Source organism: Lissotriton helveticus, chromosome 11 (genome assembly GCF_964261635.1).
Source record: "Lissotriton helveticus chromosome 11, aLisHel1.1, whole genome shotgun sequence".
Taxonomy (NCBI): Eukaryota; Metazoa; Chordata; class Amphibia; order Caudata; family Salamandridae; genus Lissotriton; species Lissotriton helveticus.
In genome coordinates, this window is record NC_136072.1 from 1,080,272,197 (window position 1) to 1,080,289,439 (window position 17,243).

The following is a 17,243-nucleotide window of genomic DNA, read 5'->3' on the forward strand; positions in this document are numbered from 1 at the left end:
AGCCTCTGAGAATCGTTACTTACCTGCTAGTAATTCGCATTCCACTTTTGTAGTATATGGTTTTTCGTGCCCCTCGGGCATTTGTGTAAATTGTGCAACTTAAAGTATTTTCGTAAGAGTTTTGTTGTGTGCTTAGCTCCCTGTCTCATAAAGAGCCAGGGTAGTCTTGTTATAAATAAATACACTGTTTATTTTCATAACAACTTGTGTGGTGTCCTTTCACTTGGTGTTCAAGGGGTAATGTGATGGTAAAACAGCTGGCTTAACACGCCCTCTAGAATCTTAGCCTTAGACTGCTCGTATCCATGCTACTAGGATAGCTGGTCTATAAGGTTGACTTACAACCAATCATCAATAAGGGTTGTTTGGACTGATATATAGTGATCACTAGAATAGTGAACACTGCACATCAGGCCAACTTCTCACACAACCACAACCTACTTCTGGGGCAGGAACGCGCTTGATGGCTCCCTTGGCAAAGAGAGCCGTAAATTCCTGTTGGAGAAGGGCCAAGTGATCTTCCGAAGGGCGATGAGATTTGAGGTGGCATGGATGGAGGGGTAGTCTGGAAGGGGAGGGAGTAGCCCCTTTGGACTATCTGCAAAACATACCTGTCCGATGTGATGTTGAGCCAGTGGCGGAGGTGATGGCGAGTCCTGCTGCCCACTGGCGATTGGTGGCCCTGAAAGGCCAGACTAGGAGGCTTTGGAGGCTGCTGCAGAGGATGCGCTGTGAACTGGCCCGCCCGCTTCCCCCCACCCAACTCACGGCAGTGGCATTCATGTTTCTGGCTGCACAGGGGGTTGACAGCTTGGGCAGGCCTCTGGCTCTGGGCGGAACATGGTGGGGCACCTCTTCCGTAGCCACAAAATGAGCGAAAAGCAGACTGCGCTGGATGAGAGGTGGAAGCCAGACTCAAGGATCTGGCCATATCACTAGAATCCTTAAAGCGCTGGAGCGCGTTGTCTGCCTTGTCGCCAAACTGGCGATGGCCATCAAAGGGCATCTTCAAAAGTGTTGCTTGGACATCACCCGAAAAGCCAGTGGACCTCAGACAGGTGTAGCGTCTCAGTGCTACTGACGAGGGAATCGTCTTGCCTAGTGAGTCAGCAGTGTCCAGCCCACATTTTAAGGCGAACTTCGCTGCGTCTCTCCTTTGGCAACTGCACAGGAGAGCACGGCCCTGGTCTCCTCCGGGCACTGTGACAGCACCTGCACGACCGAGTGGGAGTAACGGCCCAAGAGACATGCGGTGTTCACCGACCGCAGTCCTAAGCTGGAGGAAGAAAACATCTGCCCAAGGTGGTCCAGCTTCTTGGATTCCCTATCAAGTGGTGGGGTAGAGAATGCGCCTTTGGAAGTCAATGCTTGGACCACCAAGCTCTCATGGGTGGGATGTTGGGAGAGGAAATGGGGTCGCCCGGAGCTGGTCGATGGCGTCGGGCAATCATCCTGTACACAGGAGCCCCTGTGTTGGGCTTGGACCAAGTGCCCAAAAGGATGTCCGTAAGGGCCTCATTGAACAGCAGCAGGGGCTCCTAAGAAGCAGCTATCGGCTGAAGCACCTTATTCAGGAGGTTAGTCCTGACCGCCACTGTAGGAAGCTCAAGGTTTAAGGCATAGGCCGCCCTACGCAACACCACTGCGTAAGATGCACCCTCCTCCGTAGCCACGGTAGGAGGAGATAGCATTCCAAGGTCTGGGGAGGTGTTCAGACCACTGACTTCCCCCAACTCCTCCCACCAGTCCAGTTCCTCTAAACGGTCTGCCAAAGGGTCCACAGACCCCTCCTAGTCCTCCTCACCCTCCTCTGGTAGCCACTCAGGGCGAAAGAGAACACCAGGGGAGAACAGTGGTACAAAAGTACCGGTCGGCGCTGGTCCCGACGCCGGTTCGGCTCTGTGTCCATATTGAGGGGGAGGCTGGTGTCGATGTCGGCTGGCGACACAACCGGCATCGGTGGGTACGGAGGTGTTGCCACTGGATTCGGCGCCGGAGGAGGTGTGACGAGGTCGAACAGCACGGATCTGGATCCAGGCCTGGATCCCTGGGGGCCCTGCGGCACCGGAGCTGCTGACATCGAATACCTGGAGCCCCAAGCCGAGTCCGCGGTGCCAAAAGGCGCGCCGATGGAGTCGGGCTGCCCAAAGATGGAACGGAGGGCTTCGTAAAATCTACAAAGTTGAGCAGGGGTCGCTCTGGCTCCCGGGAAAGGAGGGAAGGCCGGAGTTGACCCAGCCGGAGCACTACCTTCCACTTGCCGCGTCGTCGACGGACGGGGAGAACGCGAAGAGCGACTGTGCTTCTTCCCCTTTTTCTTGTGCTTCAACTTAACCGAAGACTTTGACGAAGAATGGTGGTGACGACTCCGCGACCAGTCCTGCGTCCTCCATCTCGACTGGGACCTCGAAGGGCGCGGAGAGGACTGCCAGGCCTTGAGAAGATTTCGGGACCGCTCCCGCAAAGACTTCGGTTTCATGGCCAGGCAGTTGGAGCACAACTTCAGGTCGTGGTCGCGCTCCAAATACCAAAAGGCACACAAGATGCGGGTCTGTAACCGACATCAGTTTGTGACAGGAGTCACAAGCCTTGAAGCCGGTTCAAGGACAGGACATCCCTGCGTGCACCAGGAGTCAAAAGACTCGAAAAGATGTTGACAAAAATAGTCAAAAAGTAACTTGCGGTACTGCTCTCTCCGGACCTATACTGTTGCTAGCACAAGTGTTACAGGCGTGGGAACCTGGAGACTGGATGGTGGCACTTGACCTGTAGGATGCACACTTCTACATTCCTATCCTGCCGTAAGTAGTAGTGATTTGAGATGTGCTCTACACACTACCAATCTGCAGTTTCCTTCCATTTGGTTTAACATCGGCACCTTGAGTTTACATGAAGGTGAAGGCAGTGGTTGCGACCATCTCAGAATGTTGGGGATCTTTATCTTTGCCTTCCTGATGGACTGGGTAATCAAAGCCAGTTTGCCAGAGGTGGTGTAGCACCACCTACAATCGACAGCTTTTCTGCTGCTTGACCTGGTTTTTCTATCAAATCTGACTTGTAGCCCTTCCTACGACCCCAGTATGTAGGGTTGGTACTTGACACCACCCTTTTATATGCCTTTTCTGCACTCAGTGGATCGCCGACATCCAAGATTTGGTCTCATCTTCAGCAAGGTGCACAAGTCTCAGTCCTGAGAGTCCTAGAATTCCTAGGTCTGCTGGTTTTCTGCATTTTCCTAATCTCACTCCCCCCACACACACACTTTAACACACGAGGGCCCTGCAGTGTTTCCTATGAGGGCCCTGCAGTGGTGCCTCTGCAGGAACTGGCCATGGTACAGAGGGACCTGGCAGACTCCATGTACATTTCCATCAGCGCTGTGGTGGAAATTACTTGGTGGGGGTGCCAAGCGAACCACAACTGTGGGGTGGCTTTCACTAACCCTGCAGCCATGATTCTGGTAACAACTGATGTCTCCACTTTGGGGTGGGGAGCTCCCTGGGGGACTTGTTGGAATTACAGGCAATTCATCTGGCGCTCAAGACCCTCCTCCCCTCCATCTATGGTCGGTCCATCCAGATATTGACGGACAACATGACCACAATGTGGTACGTCAATAAGCAAGGGGGAGTAGGATCTCACCTCCTTTGTCGTGAGGTATTGAGACTGTACTCTTGGGCACACCACCACAGTATCTGGTTAACCAACAAACACTTAGCCGGGTCTCTGAATGTCTGAGCAGACAAACTGAACCAAAGTTATCTTGCGATCACTGGTAATAACTTCTGCCGGACATAGTCCAAAACAACTTTGCCCAGCAGGCCACTCATCCCAGGTACCTGTTCACCTCCTCAGACAATGCTCACTGTCCTCATTTCTGTGCCCTCCAGTAGCCATTGAGGTGACCAGTGGGGGGAGGACACATTTCAGCTGAAATTTAATTTTCCACATACCCTTGATTCGATCGGGCACTGAGAAACATACGCCAAAATCGAGCCCAAGTCATTCTCATTGCACCGGATTGGCCAAGGTGGTTGTAGTATGTAGACCTCCTGCGCATCTCTAAATGCCCCAGATCAAGCTGCCATTTAAACCAGACCTCCTCTTTCAGTCGGAGGGGATTGTTCTGCATTCCAATATCCGAGGCTTCCACCTACTTGCTTGGAAACTAAACAGGGCACCAGAGTTCCTTTCAGCTACCACAGGAGGTGGTCAGCCCTCCATAAAATCCACTTACTCTGGGCAAAGTTTTTGCTTAGTGTGTGGACAACTATGTAGACCCCTTGCACGCCAATTTGTCTCAGATCCTGTGATATGAATTTCCATGCCCAGAAAGGTTTTGCAATAGGTACTGCCAAGGGGTATTTGGATATGTTGTCAGTATTCCTCTTGCTATCATACCAGTCATTCCCTTTCAAATCCTCCAATGTTATGCATTTTCGAAAGGGGATGATGATCTCCAAAGCGGCAATGTGGGCATCCCTGCATACATTGGCCAAGCATTAGTGCCTGGTTTCTAAGGTCTGTCAGGACAGCCACTTCGCAAAGTGCGATTTCCAAGATTTCCTCATCTAACCATCAATCAACCCTTCTCCACTTGCAGAGTATTGCTCCTGAATCTATTCTACAGGTGAGTAATCTGCAGGTAGAAGTATCCATTCGTAGAAAATGTTACTTACCGGCGGTAATGATCTTTCTGGTGGATACTCGATTTACCTGCAGATTTCTCACCAACCCACCCGCACCCGCTCTCAATAAGTTGGATGATTTAATTAGATTCCACCGGATGTTTTGGTACTACATTACTCTTTCGATATCAGCTCACCCTGAAAGCTGAGAAAAATGTATGGAAACTAACGTTGTACAGGGGTGGGCGCACTATATGGCTTCAGTGAGAATCTGATTCCACTTTCGGTGTCGACACAAAGCCATCATCCTCTACTGGTGACGTGAGAGCTTTAACGTTTCCCAGAGACAGTCTGGGGCCTAGGATTATTCTAGAGGTGAGGAATATGCAGTTGAATAACAGTATCCAACAGAAAGATCATTACCGCAGTTAAGCAACTTTTCCTTATGGGACTTTGTTATAAATAAAGAACTGTGATGTTGTTTCTACGGTCACTTCTGCAGATGCATAATAGTTCTGTTTGCTATCGGGACATTTTGCCTATATTTGTTTGAATGAATTAAGTGACAGCTCCTCTGTCTTCTACTCTTAGATTAATCAAGGTAAGGCATCATTGTTTAGAACGGCCAAAAGGAACTATATAATGGTACTATAGGACAAGTTAGTACTTGTGTAACAATATATCTGTAAGAGACATTAATTAGTGATAGATTCCTTACCTTAGAATATCCCCAGGCGTCAGACTGGATCCGGAAAGTTTTGCTTAGCAGTACCCCTGCGCATCAGTCGGTGGCGTCCTGTGGCTTCGCGCCTGTCACTGGCGTCGTCAGCAACGAGATGACGTCACGGAGATAACTTAGGCGCCACCCACGCGCGCTGACGTCAGTTCTGTACATGACTTTCCGCGCCAGGAATGCAGAGCCATACAAGATACTGACCCTGATGCATAAAACTAGGGCCCTAAAAGGGGATGACATGTCCTGCAAGGGAACGCCGCGTCCCAAGGCAGTAGTGGCTGCATTTGCCCTGGTCGAATGGGCACGCAGCCCCACAGGAGGCTCCTTCTTGGCCAAGGAGTAACATGCTTTGATGCACAGAACGATCCACCGGGAGATAGTCTGTTTGTGCACAGTCCGACCTTTTTTTGCACCCACGTAGCCAACAAAGAGCTGATCATCCACCGGAACTATCGTGTACGCTGGGAAGCGCATGTTTCGGGTCCAGACGGCGGAGCCTCTCACTGGAAGGATGTGGAAAGAAGGCAGGCAAAGTGATGGTTTGCCCGATGTGGAAGGGCGTAAAAATCTTTGGCAAGAAAGAGGGACTGGTCCGTAGAACCACCTTGTCTGGATGAACCGAAAGGAAAGGAGGTTTGGAAGTAAGAGCATGGAGTTCACTCACACTTCTGGCAGAGGTGATCGCTACCAGGAAAGCTGTCTTTAAAGTAAGAAGACGCAAGGGACAGTTGTGAAGGGGCTCAAAGGGAGCGCACATCAAATAAGTCAAGATAAGATTCAAGTCCCACTGAGGCATTATGAAAGGCACAGGAGGAAACGTGTGTGTAACGCCTTTGAGGAAACGATTAACAACCTGGGGCTTAAAAAGAGAAGGCTGATCAGGAAGCCGTAGAAAGGCAGATGGCAGAAAGATAACCTTTGAGAGTGCCCAGGGCAGAGCCTTGCTGGGCCAAAGACAAAAGAAACAGAAGAACCTCGGAAAGAGGGTCAGGAAGGGGATCCACAGCCTTTGCTGTGCACCATGCCACAAATTAGTTCCATCGGCAGGCGTATACTGTTTTAGTGGAGGGATGTCTGGCTGCCAGAATGATATTACAGACCTCGGGAGGAAGGTCGATAGCCGTCAACTGTCGCCGCTCAATCTCCATGCATGGAGGTGGATGCTGGACAGGTCCGGGTGGAGGACCGTCCCCTGCTTCTGCGACAGAAGATCTTCCCGAAGATGCTCATACTGAGTAGTTCGGAATGCCATACTCTTCGAGCCCAGTCTGGAGCCACCAGAATGACTTGGGCTCGGTCGCGCCTGATCTTCTTCAGCACTCTGGGCAGAAGTGGTATAGGCGCAAAGGCGTACAACAGACCGCAGCTCCACTCGTGGCGAAAAGCGTCTCTAAGCGAGCGCCGCCTTGGAAATTCCAACGCGCAAAACTGATGACATTGTGCGATCTCTTCGGTGGCGAACAGTTCCAACCAAGGATCTCCCACTGCAGAAAGAGACCTTGCGCCACGTTCGAGTTCAGACGCCATTCGTGATCCATCAAGCACCGGCGGCTGAGTTTATCCGCCCTGGAGTTCAGAGAACCTACCAGGTGATGAACCACCAAGGTAATGCCTTGATGTTTCAGCCATGTCCAGAGGCGCAGAGCCTCCTCCCAAAGGGTCCAGGACCCCACCCCGCCCTGCTTGTTGCAATACCACATTGGGGTGGTGTTGTTCGTGAACGCCTGCAATACACTTCCCCGGACAGAGGGAAGGAATGCCTTCAGTGCAAGTCGGATCGCCTCAGCTCCAAAAGGTTGAAATGGAGCCGGGACTCCGCCGGAGACCAGAGGCCTCTGATCTCCGCCTCTCCCAAGTGGCTTCCCCATCCCAGGAGGGACGCTTCCGTCAACACCGTGTGCTCCGGTTGGGGAAGGGAGAGGGATCTGCCATTGACCCAATCGTAATTCGTGAGCCACCACTGCAATTGTCGTGCAGTGTCCTCCGAGATCTGAACGTGATCGAACAGGTTGCGCTGATGTTGCGCCCACTGGAACTTCAGGTCCCACTGCATATGCCATCTGGCATGTGTCACCAGCAGGGTGCAGGAGGCCATCAGGCCCAGAAGCCGGAGGGTCATCCTCACCGAAACCCAGGATAGAGGCTGAAAGAACGGAATCATAGCCTGAATATCCCGGACTCGTTGCTCTAGAGGATAAACCCGAAACAACGCTGAATCCAGAACCGCTCCGATGAAGGGGAGCTTCTGAGAGGGACTCAGGTGCGACTTCGGCATGTTGATAGAGAACCCCACCAAGTGCAGGAGGTCGCCCGTAGTCTGGAGGTGGTGGACGACTGCCTGGGGCGAGCCCGCCTTCAACTACCAGTCATCGAGGTAGGGGAAGACTGAGATCCCAGACCTGCGCAGATGAGCTGCAACCACCGCCATCACCTCTGTAAACACCCGAGGGGCACTGGTAAGGCCAAAAGGGAGCAATGAAAAATGAAAATGCTCCCGGCCTACCGTGAACCATAGGTAGCGCCGGCAGTAAGGGGATGTGAAAATAAGCGTCCTGCAAGTCCAACACCACCATCCAGTCTCCAGTGTCGATAGCAGTCAGGACCTGAGCCAGAGGCCCCCCCGTCCTTCTTAGGGACCAGAAAGTAGTGGGAATAAAAACCACTGCCTACTTCCTGCCGGGGAACGCACTCGATGGCCCCCTTGGCCAGGAGGGCCGTGACTTCCTGTCGGAGACAAACCAAATGATCCCCCGACATGCGGTGGCACCAAGGTGGCATGGCTGGATGAAAGGACTGAAAGGGAAGGGAGTAACCTTGGCAGATTATCTGCAGCATCCACTTGTCCGATGTAATTTCGTGCCAGTGGGGAAGGTGGTGGCGAATCCTGCCACCCACCCGCCTGGGGTGCTCCCCGAAGCTCAGATTGGGAAGGTTCGGAGGTGGAAGGGGTGGAGGTGGACGGACCCGCACGCTGGTTCCCCGCCCCGCCCCTGTGGAAACAGCAACCACGGCCGCGCTGAGGCTGGTTCTGCACAGGCTTGGTGGATGGGCATGCCTGGGTGCCTCTACCTTGGCTACGAAAGGAACGAAAACCAGGAGTCTCCGGGTTCTTAGTAGAAAGAACTAAGGACTTGGCCGACCACAGCCCCAAGCTGGCTGAAGAGAACAACTGCTTACCAAAACGGCCCAGTCTTTTAGAGTCGTTATCCGGCAGGGCTGTGGGAAAGGCACTCTGCGACGTCGAGGCCTGAATGACCAGGCTCTCAGGAGTCACATTGCTGGGCAAGAGGGTCCTCGGACCTTCCCAGTCTTCGTCTGCCTCTGGTGTAGAGGGGGCCGGTCGCGGCGGCAGAGCCGGACCCAGAGAAGGGACGAACAGCGTCGGGAACGGCGCCGGCCAGGGCCGGATCGCCGCCGCCTCCCAATGCGGATCCCAGGTCGGAACAAAATGGTCCAGGAACCGGGGCAAGGGAGGGATAAACAGCACCCAGTGCGTTGCCGAGGGTGGAGCCGAGGGAGGCGCCGGTGGCGGAGCCGCCGGGCCAACAGGATGTGGACACGGGGACCAAAGGGACGCCGGCGGGAGCCCGAGGCCTAAAAAGGTGGTGCATGGCAGCAAGGAATTTTTGCATCTGTTCGGGAGTCACCGACGGACCCGAGTATGGCAGGTAGTCCGCGGGACTCCCAGGCTCCAGAGGAACTGCAGGGACAAAACCCCTGCCCCCCTCGTCCGCCTATGAGGAGCGACGGGGGGACGTTGGAGAGCGAACATGCTTCTTTTTACGGCGTCGCTTTCCGGAATCCAAAGGCGAAGACTTGGAGCCCGAGGAGCGACGGCTTTGATCCCGTGAGCGGTCCCGGGAACGGCCCCTAGACCTGGAGCGGCAGCGTGACTAATGCTGGACCTCCAGCAATTTCCTATGCAGCTCCCGCAAGGCCTTGGGGGCCATGGCTCGACAGTCCCGGGAGTCGTGGTCGGTCTCCAGGCAGTAGAGGCAAATATCGTGGGGGTCCGCCACCAACATATTACAGCGACAGGCCCCACAAGACAAAGCCGGTCATCCCTACGTGCACCAGGAGAAAAAGGGGGGGTCAAAAGTCTCAAAATAGCAGTCAAAAAGTGACTAAGGTACGTGCTCAATCCGGATCTGCGCTTACTGGCGCTGAAAAAGAAAGAACTGACAGCGTGCATGGGTGGCGCCTAAAAGTCCACATTTGTAAAGCGCACAATCACCCGTAAGGGTCTCTAGGCCTACCCTCCGTGACGTCATCTTGGCGTTGACGACGCCAGTGACGGATGTGGAGCCGCAGGACGCCACCTACTGATGCGCAGAGGTACTGCTAAGCAAAATTGTCCAGATCCAGTCTGACACCTGGGGATATTCTAAGGTAAGGAATCTATCGCTAACGTGTCTCTTTCAGAATGCGTGTTTTAGTTGTCAAACAAGAATTATTTTTCCTCTAAGTGCAAGTATGTATCTGTTCTTCTTTCAAGACAGGATGAATACACAAATAATAAGGATTTGCTTTCCAATATTAATCTGGTCTGCTTCCTAAAGGGCATAGGATTGATGCTGCACATATGGGATATTTTGGTTGCATTGTACAAGTCTGGGAATCTCACTCTGGGAGACATGGCTTCAGTGAAATTCTACTTTTGGTGTGAGTACTCTATGTCAAGATTGCATGCATGAGACAGACAAGGATGAGAATCTCGAATGCCTCGTTGAATCATACTCCCACTGCCAATTATAACTGTGAAACTTTGCTTTAATTAACTGAAAATGTTTTGATGTTGATTGTTTAAAAAAGCCTTGTTATATACCAACAATGTGATTGATGCATATTATATTCGTATGTATCTATACATTTGTGGCCAACATTTTGTTTACATTTTCTAATATATTAATTTATAATAAAACAACTTTTCAAAGGATGAATATGTTTTGTGAGAGAGTGTCTAGAGTTTAAGTTCTGCAATATTGTTCAAATATGGCCACAATATAAATGATTGATTACACTGTGGTATGTTTTGTGGCACCATCTCACGGGTTTTATGCCCATGTAAAAACAAATGTGAATAATAGGTGTAATCCAGTCTATATGAGGGAGTAGAAACAGCTTGTAAACTACACTTTTTAGAATCTTCTAACCACAATCTCCTTAAAAAGAGATTTCTGACCCTTGCCTATTCCTGATGATGGTTCTGTATAAAATGTAATAATGACCAAAACAGCAACTAATCAAAACATCTAAGAGGTAGACCCATGCTGGGAATGGTTACCTTAAGCATTTCTCTTTGAAGTACTTTGAGGATATAGCCTCTTTGTTATGCTCTATGTTGAACACCCTTTCTCTTTCTTTACAATAACATCCATATTACTGTCTCTTTCTTGTATTTGATTATCTGTTTTGAAGGGCTGATGGATGGGATTTGCTGATAAGGTTGTATATACACTATTTTATTAATTTTTGTAATAAAGCCAAAGAGTCTGTAAGTACTCTCTCTTCATGAGTATTCATTCTTATGAATTTGGTGACACTATTATGCTTTTAATATAAATACACAGACTGACAAAGGAGTGTTGTTTTTTTATTATTGTTATATTAGAAAAGTGAGTACCAAATTAAGGTCCTACTATGGCATAAATAAGGGTGAAGCAGAAAACAAATGGGTCTACCCCTTTCAAAACTCCTAGAACAGTAGAGGACTTAAATAACAGACTTCTCCAGTAAACCAAGAACGACTGAAATGGACAAGAAATAACCTTAGCAGTCCCCAAAACATAGCCAATTTTTATTTTATTTTACTGCTCCGCAATGTGTTAACTGAAATCCATTGTGACAGCTTCTGTGCATAAACATCATAAATCCAGAGCTGGCCAATTTGGTTTGTTTTTGGTTGCAGATACTGTTTAATGGCAAAAAGCATTCTATTTATTGTTGACAATCCTGTTCACCAATGGCAAAGCATAAAGTTTGGCTAATGCCCTTTGTCTTTGCTTAATGACTTGTCGCATTTTCAGTTAGCGTTTAGAATCTGAAATTTACCCATGTTAAAAACTGAGCACCATTTTCTTCCCTGCGCCTTTGACCACTCACAGCTCCCTTTACTTATGTCTTTGGTAAAAGCAATTTTCCTCCCACAGAAAATGTCCATAACTGGATTTCTCTGCTTTAAAAACATATTTGGAAAAGCCCTTCCTTTCAGTTTCCAAACGTATGCCTTGTAAAATGTAGAAGAAATTCCAAGTCTCTTTTAAGAGCTTGAAAAAGGCATGAGGTGGGTGGAAACCTTTGGTTATAAACAGGACTAAAATGGATTAGATTATTTTTTAATCAAAGGCACCTGGCAAAAAAAACAAAGAAGCAGGGGTGGCCTTGAATTTAACAAATCCAGCTTGAAATCAAGCTTCACTTTTGCATTCTGACTAAAGCTGTTTTTCCAAAGGGCAACTTTGATAGAGATTAAAAGAAAAAACAAGTGACCAACACACATACCATCACTCACAAAAACAAAACACACCAACCTTCTTTGTTCTGTACAGCAAGTAAAGGTGACTGCATAAAAGACACAAAGAAACACAACCAAAAATAAAGAGCAGAAATTGAGTTTCTCCTGATAATGGTCTATATCTGACTTACCTGAAGCACTAGTTCTCCTGCCCTCATCTTCAGTAGGTTGACTATGGCTTGGTCGCTGTAAGCCCGTACACTTGTATTTTTGTCCTTCGTATTATCCAAGAGTGCCTTCAGGAGAGGCTTAATGGTTTGAGGATCCAATGGAGGGAGTTCATCCTTGTTTGCCCACCAGATCATTTTCTCTGCAGCCAACTTGATGTCACTGGATGGGTTCTGAAGACACTAAGGTGAAAAAGAGGCTTTTCACAATAATTGCCATAAACACAGTTAACTTGCAAGACAAACCATTTCCACAATTTTTACTAAGCAGTTCATTGTATGTGGAATTGCGTTGCTAACAATCAAATGAATGAAAGCATCAACCAATCTCAGGAAAAAACTACCACAAATGTAGGGAGGCGTTATTGTGTATTGGATAATTAGAAATATCACTAAGCAGTGACCTTAAAGGCTCCATGAACTAGATTAGCGAGTGACGGTGGAACAAAAAAAGTTCAACTGAGCAAAATGGAAAATGCTACTTACCAGTATGCATCTGTTCTTGACATTGCATAGATTACCATCTGGTGGTGGGCCCGGATGATTACACTTTGTTTTTGTCTTGGAAGAGTCTTTGTCTGTTGGATGACTCTTCCTGTAGATCGTAGTGCGCATGGGCATCGACTCCATCTTCAGATTGTTTTCGCCATTGGGCAAATGATGGAGTAGTATGAGTATAGATAATGATGTCCATGTATTGTATATCTAATTAAGATATTACTGGAACAGATATAGGTAGCCGGGGAGGTGGGTGGGCGCTTGTGATTCTGCAGCCCTACGTGCCAAGAACAGATGCATACTGGTAAGTAGCATTTTCCGTTCGAGGCATATGGGCTGCAGGGCACACACTATTGCATCGATTGCACAGCAGTTTTCTCCTTTAGCACCGACCACCTGTATCTGTTGCTGTAGTTTGAAATAATGTTTTGGAGTACAGCCTGGCCCACAGTAGCTTGTTGTTTTGCCTGCACATCTACACAATAGTGTTTTGTAAATGTGTGCGGTGTAGACCATGTAGCTGCCTTACATATATCATCTAATTGTATATTTCCTAGGAATGCCATAGATGCCCCTAATTTACGGGTAGAATGAGCCCTAGGTTTTTTTGTTTTACGAAACGGTTTTGTACTATCAATTTATTAGAGGAGTGACTTTTTACCTCTAATGTGTGTAGAGCTCTTTCTGCAACTGTCTGTGGTTGGGAAAAGAATACTGGCAACACAATAGATTGGTTGAGGTGAAATGGTGAAATGACTTTTGGCAGAAATTTAGGGTTTGTTTTAAGAACCACTTTGTTGTGATGTAGTTGTATAAATGGTTCTTGAATTGTTAATGCCTGAATCTCACTTACTCTTCTGAGTGAGGTAATAGCAACTAGAAATGCAACTTTCCAAGTAAGGAACTGTAACTAACACTTATGTAATGGCCCAAATGCCTAAGTCTAGTGAGAATAATATTTAAATTCCATACCGGAGAAGGTGGTATTCTGGGAGGAATTATTCTTTTTAATCCTTCCATAAACGCTTTGATGGCAGGTACTCTAAACAATGACAAATGTTGTCTGTTTTGAAGATAAGCTGCTATAGCAGCAAGATGTAATCTGATTGAAGAGTACGCTAAATTACATCTTTGTAGATGGAGTAGGTAGCATGATATTTTGCATAGAAACATCTAACATGGGTTAATGTTGTTTGTGCAATACACAACAAACCTTTTCCACTTGGCTGCGTAGCATGCTCTAGTGGTGGGGCGTCTTGCTTCTTTTATGACATTCATACAATCAGGCGGAACATTGAGGTATCCGAATTCTAAGACCTCAGGAGCCAAATCGCTAGATTGAGCTGCATTGGGTCTGGATGCATGATCTCTCCATGGTTTTGTGTTAGTAGGTGTGGAGAGAGTTTCAATTTTTGATGTGGTACTACTGATAGCTCTAGTAGTGTGGTGTACCACGGTTGTCTTGCCCACGTTGGTGCTATGAGAATCAATGTGAGGGAATGTTGCTGTAGCTTGCGTACCACTAATGGAATTAGCGGGAGAGGTGGAAAAGCGTACGCACATTTTTTGACCAGCTCATCTATACTGCATTGCCTTTGGACAATGGGTGTGGGTATCTGGCGGCGAAGCTTGGGTATTTGGAGTTGCGGTGTGTGGCAAAGAGATCTATCTCTGGTTGTGCCCTATTGTGAAAGAATGATTGAAGAACCTGCAGATGAAGTTCCCACTCGTGTATCTGTTGTCTTTGACGACTTAACAGATCTGCAACTTTATTGTGAACTCCTGGTAGATGTTCTGCTAACAGAAAAATATTTTGAGGAATGGTCCACCTCCATATGCTCTGCGCCAGCCAGGAGAGCTGTACGGAGTGTGTTCCTCCTTGTTTTTGGATGTGGTACATGGCCGTCATATTGTCTGTACGGACCACTACAGCCTTTTTTGATAGGTAATGTTGAATAGATTTTAGAGCTAGGAAAATTGCCAACCACTCCAGATGATTTATGTGGAGTAACTTTTGTTGCAGTGTCCATGTACCTTGTACTGTGTTTCTCTAGATGCACTCCCCATCCTGTGAGAGATGCGTCTGTGGGTAGCACCACCTGCGGAACAGGCTCTATGAACGGCCGGCCCTTGGAAAGGTGTTTGGTGTTCCACCATTGCAGAGAGCGATATGTCCGGTCGTCTATCACCACCAGATCTGTTACTTGTTGTTGAGCCTGATTCCACTGACTTGCCAAGCACTCTTGTATGGGGCACATTTGTTGTCTTGTGTATGGTACTATGAAAATACAAGATGCCATCATTCCTATTAATTGCATGAACACTCGAGCTGGTCGTGAGTGTTGTGGTTGGAATTTTTGTATAAAAGCTTGCATACCTTGTATCCTTGTGAGATTGGGGTATGCAATTGCTTTGGATGTATCTATTGTGGCACCTAGATACTGTTGAGATAGGGATGGTGTGAGAAAGTGGCTCTATATATACTGGACCAGAATAAGGTACAGTGTGTATAGAGTCCACAAACCCCAGAGGTATAACAGAGGTTAAAGTCAGGGCTGACCTTACTCTCCAAAGTGGTAGCTTGGTCGAGCAGTAAGGCAGTACCAGAGGACAGTGGAAAGCATTTGTTGTACACACTCAGTCAGCAAAGGTTTTCACACACTCAAGGCCAATTATTTTTATATCAACAGATATAGTTGTTTTATTTTTAGAACCAACAGGTGTAAAAATATACTTTTCTCAATATGAGTGATCTCAGATGAGTACTTTGCAGAAAGGCAACAAACTGTAATCACAATAGGTACAGGGGTTGCAGTAGGCAACACAATTCTAAACACAATTTAGCATTGAGCTCAATGGGGGGTTTTCTACATAAATGCAGGTAATTACTTAATAGATTACTTTTGTAATCCCAGGACTGGATCCTAGATTCAGTCTTGGGATCTAAGCTGGAAACAATTTAGTAAAAACTTTAAGGAATAAAAAGCTATTTCAAAAGTTCACACTTAGAAACTTTTCAAGGGAAATCTGGCAATGTTATCCAAGGGGGGAAAATTCAGGTTGCAGGTAAAGTATGATCTTGTTACTTTTGTAATCCAGTACTGGGCTCCTGGGTCCAGCACTGGGGTCTCAACTTAAAACAGGTAATTACGTTTCAGTATTTCGTATGATTTTTAAAGAATATTTCAAGTTTTTAAAAGTAGACAGAAGAAATTTCATAGAAAAGCAGGTAATGGATTCCTATGGAGAAAATACAGGTTACTAGTAAACTGGGTTAGGATTACTTTTGCAGTTCAGTACTGGGCTACAAGGTACAGTACTAGCTTCTCTCCTGATCCCAGGTGAGTACTTCGGAACTCGGTTGATTTTATATGATTATTTTAAGTTTTCAAAACTTCACACTTAGAAGATTTTTCGAGTCAAACCAGTCAATGTTATTCAATGGCAGGTAAGTGAGTTACCAGTTTCCAGGTGAGTACTCGACTAGTGAAGTTAAGGTTCTGGGCTTAGACTCTGGTCCCCCTGGGTCAGGTAGGTACAGTTGGTTCACCCTCAGTGGTACAGGGGCGGCCGGGTGCAGAGGTAGTTAGGCCCAATGTTATCCAATGGTGGGCAGGGGGCCTCCGGTTGGTGGCTGCTGGCTAGCAGGCCACGCGGCTGTGGGAGCTGGGCTCCTGGTCACTTGTTCAGGGCAAAGAGGGAAGTAGGATAGGACAAAGGTGGCACGGCCAGCGGCACTCGGGCGGCTGGGTGCAGGGTGCTTTTGAGCCGTCGGGCGCTCAATGTTATTCAATGGGAAAGGTAAAAGATGAACAAAGGCTGCAGGCTTGGGGACGGAGACTCTTCAGGGGCGACCACCACTTCGAGAAGTAAGTTGGGATCTTGGAGCACAGGTAGGTACCCCAAAGGAAGGCGCAGGGTGCTGGGTGCAGGGGTGTCTTTGAGGGTCGGAAAAGCTTACCCGTAGCTGGTCGCGGTTGGGGGGGCCCTGGTTCTGAGCCTGCAGGCGTCGTCTGGTTTGTCGAGGAGAGTCTTTGGGCACTGGACTTCTTTTCCCAGTCGCCGGGGGGACGTCCTTGTGGTCTTGGATCACTCGGGCATGGGCCGGGCTTGCCGGGTGCAGAGTGGGCTGGTCCGGAGCTTCCTGGCTGGCACCAGAGCCTCTGCTGATGGGAGTCCCAATTCGAGAGGGGCAAGGCAGGAAGGTCCTCTGGGGGTCCCAAGGATGCTGTCCGCAGGAGTCGCCGGGATTAGGCAGGAGCAGGTTCCAGGACCGACAGGCCGGTAGGGCTAGGGCCAAGTCAGTTGTGGTCGTCCTGTTATTAGCAGCTGCACGGCGGGTCTTATTCTTGATCTTCTTTCTTCTTTTCTTATCGGGATCTGAGGAAGGAAGGTTCAGGGAGCCCCTAAATACTAAATTTAGGGGCGTTACAGGTAGGGCAAGGACAGGGACCAATAGGTCCCTGTCCTGGGGAGGGTACAACCCCCGAGCCTGGTCCTCTCCTGTGGGTGGGGGGCAGGAGCCTAGCTGTGATAGGGCAGGGCTCCCCATCATCAAGATGGCCAGAGCCCGGGGTCATGCTTCACCTCGTCTCCCCCACCTGAGTAGTGGGGTTGGCACAGGCTGGCACCCCCCCTTCCGGACGTAGGATTTCCCACCAGTCTACCCGCCAGAGCAGGGGTCAGGACTGGTGGGGGCC

The 17,243-nt window shown here is 48.6% G+C and overlaps 1 protein-coding gene across 2 annotated transcripts in view; it reads right to left on the reverse strand.

Moving 5' to 3' along the window:
* The window catches only part of GCN1 (GCN1 activator of EIF2AK4), a 728,660-nt gene that overhangs the window by 73,999 nt on the left and 637,418 nt on the right, over positions 1–17,243 (reverse strand). For both annotated transcript variants that reach the window (XM_078667658.1, XM_078667659.1), the window contains exon 57: positions 12,010–12,228. In XM_078667658.1, the coding sequence (XP_078523784.1) occupies positions 12,010–12,228 (219 nt within the window). The remainder of the gene's footprint in view (positions 1–12,009; positions 12,229–17,243) is intronic.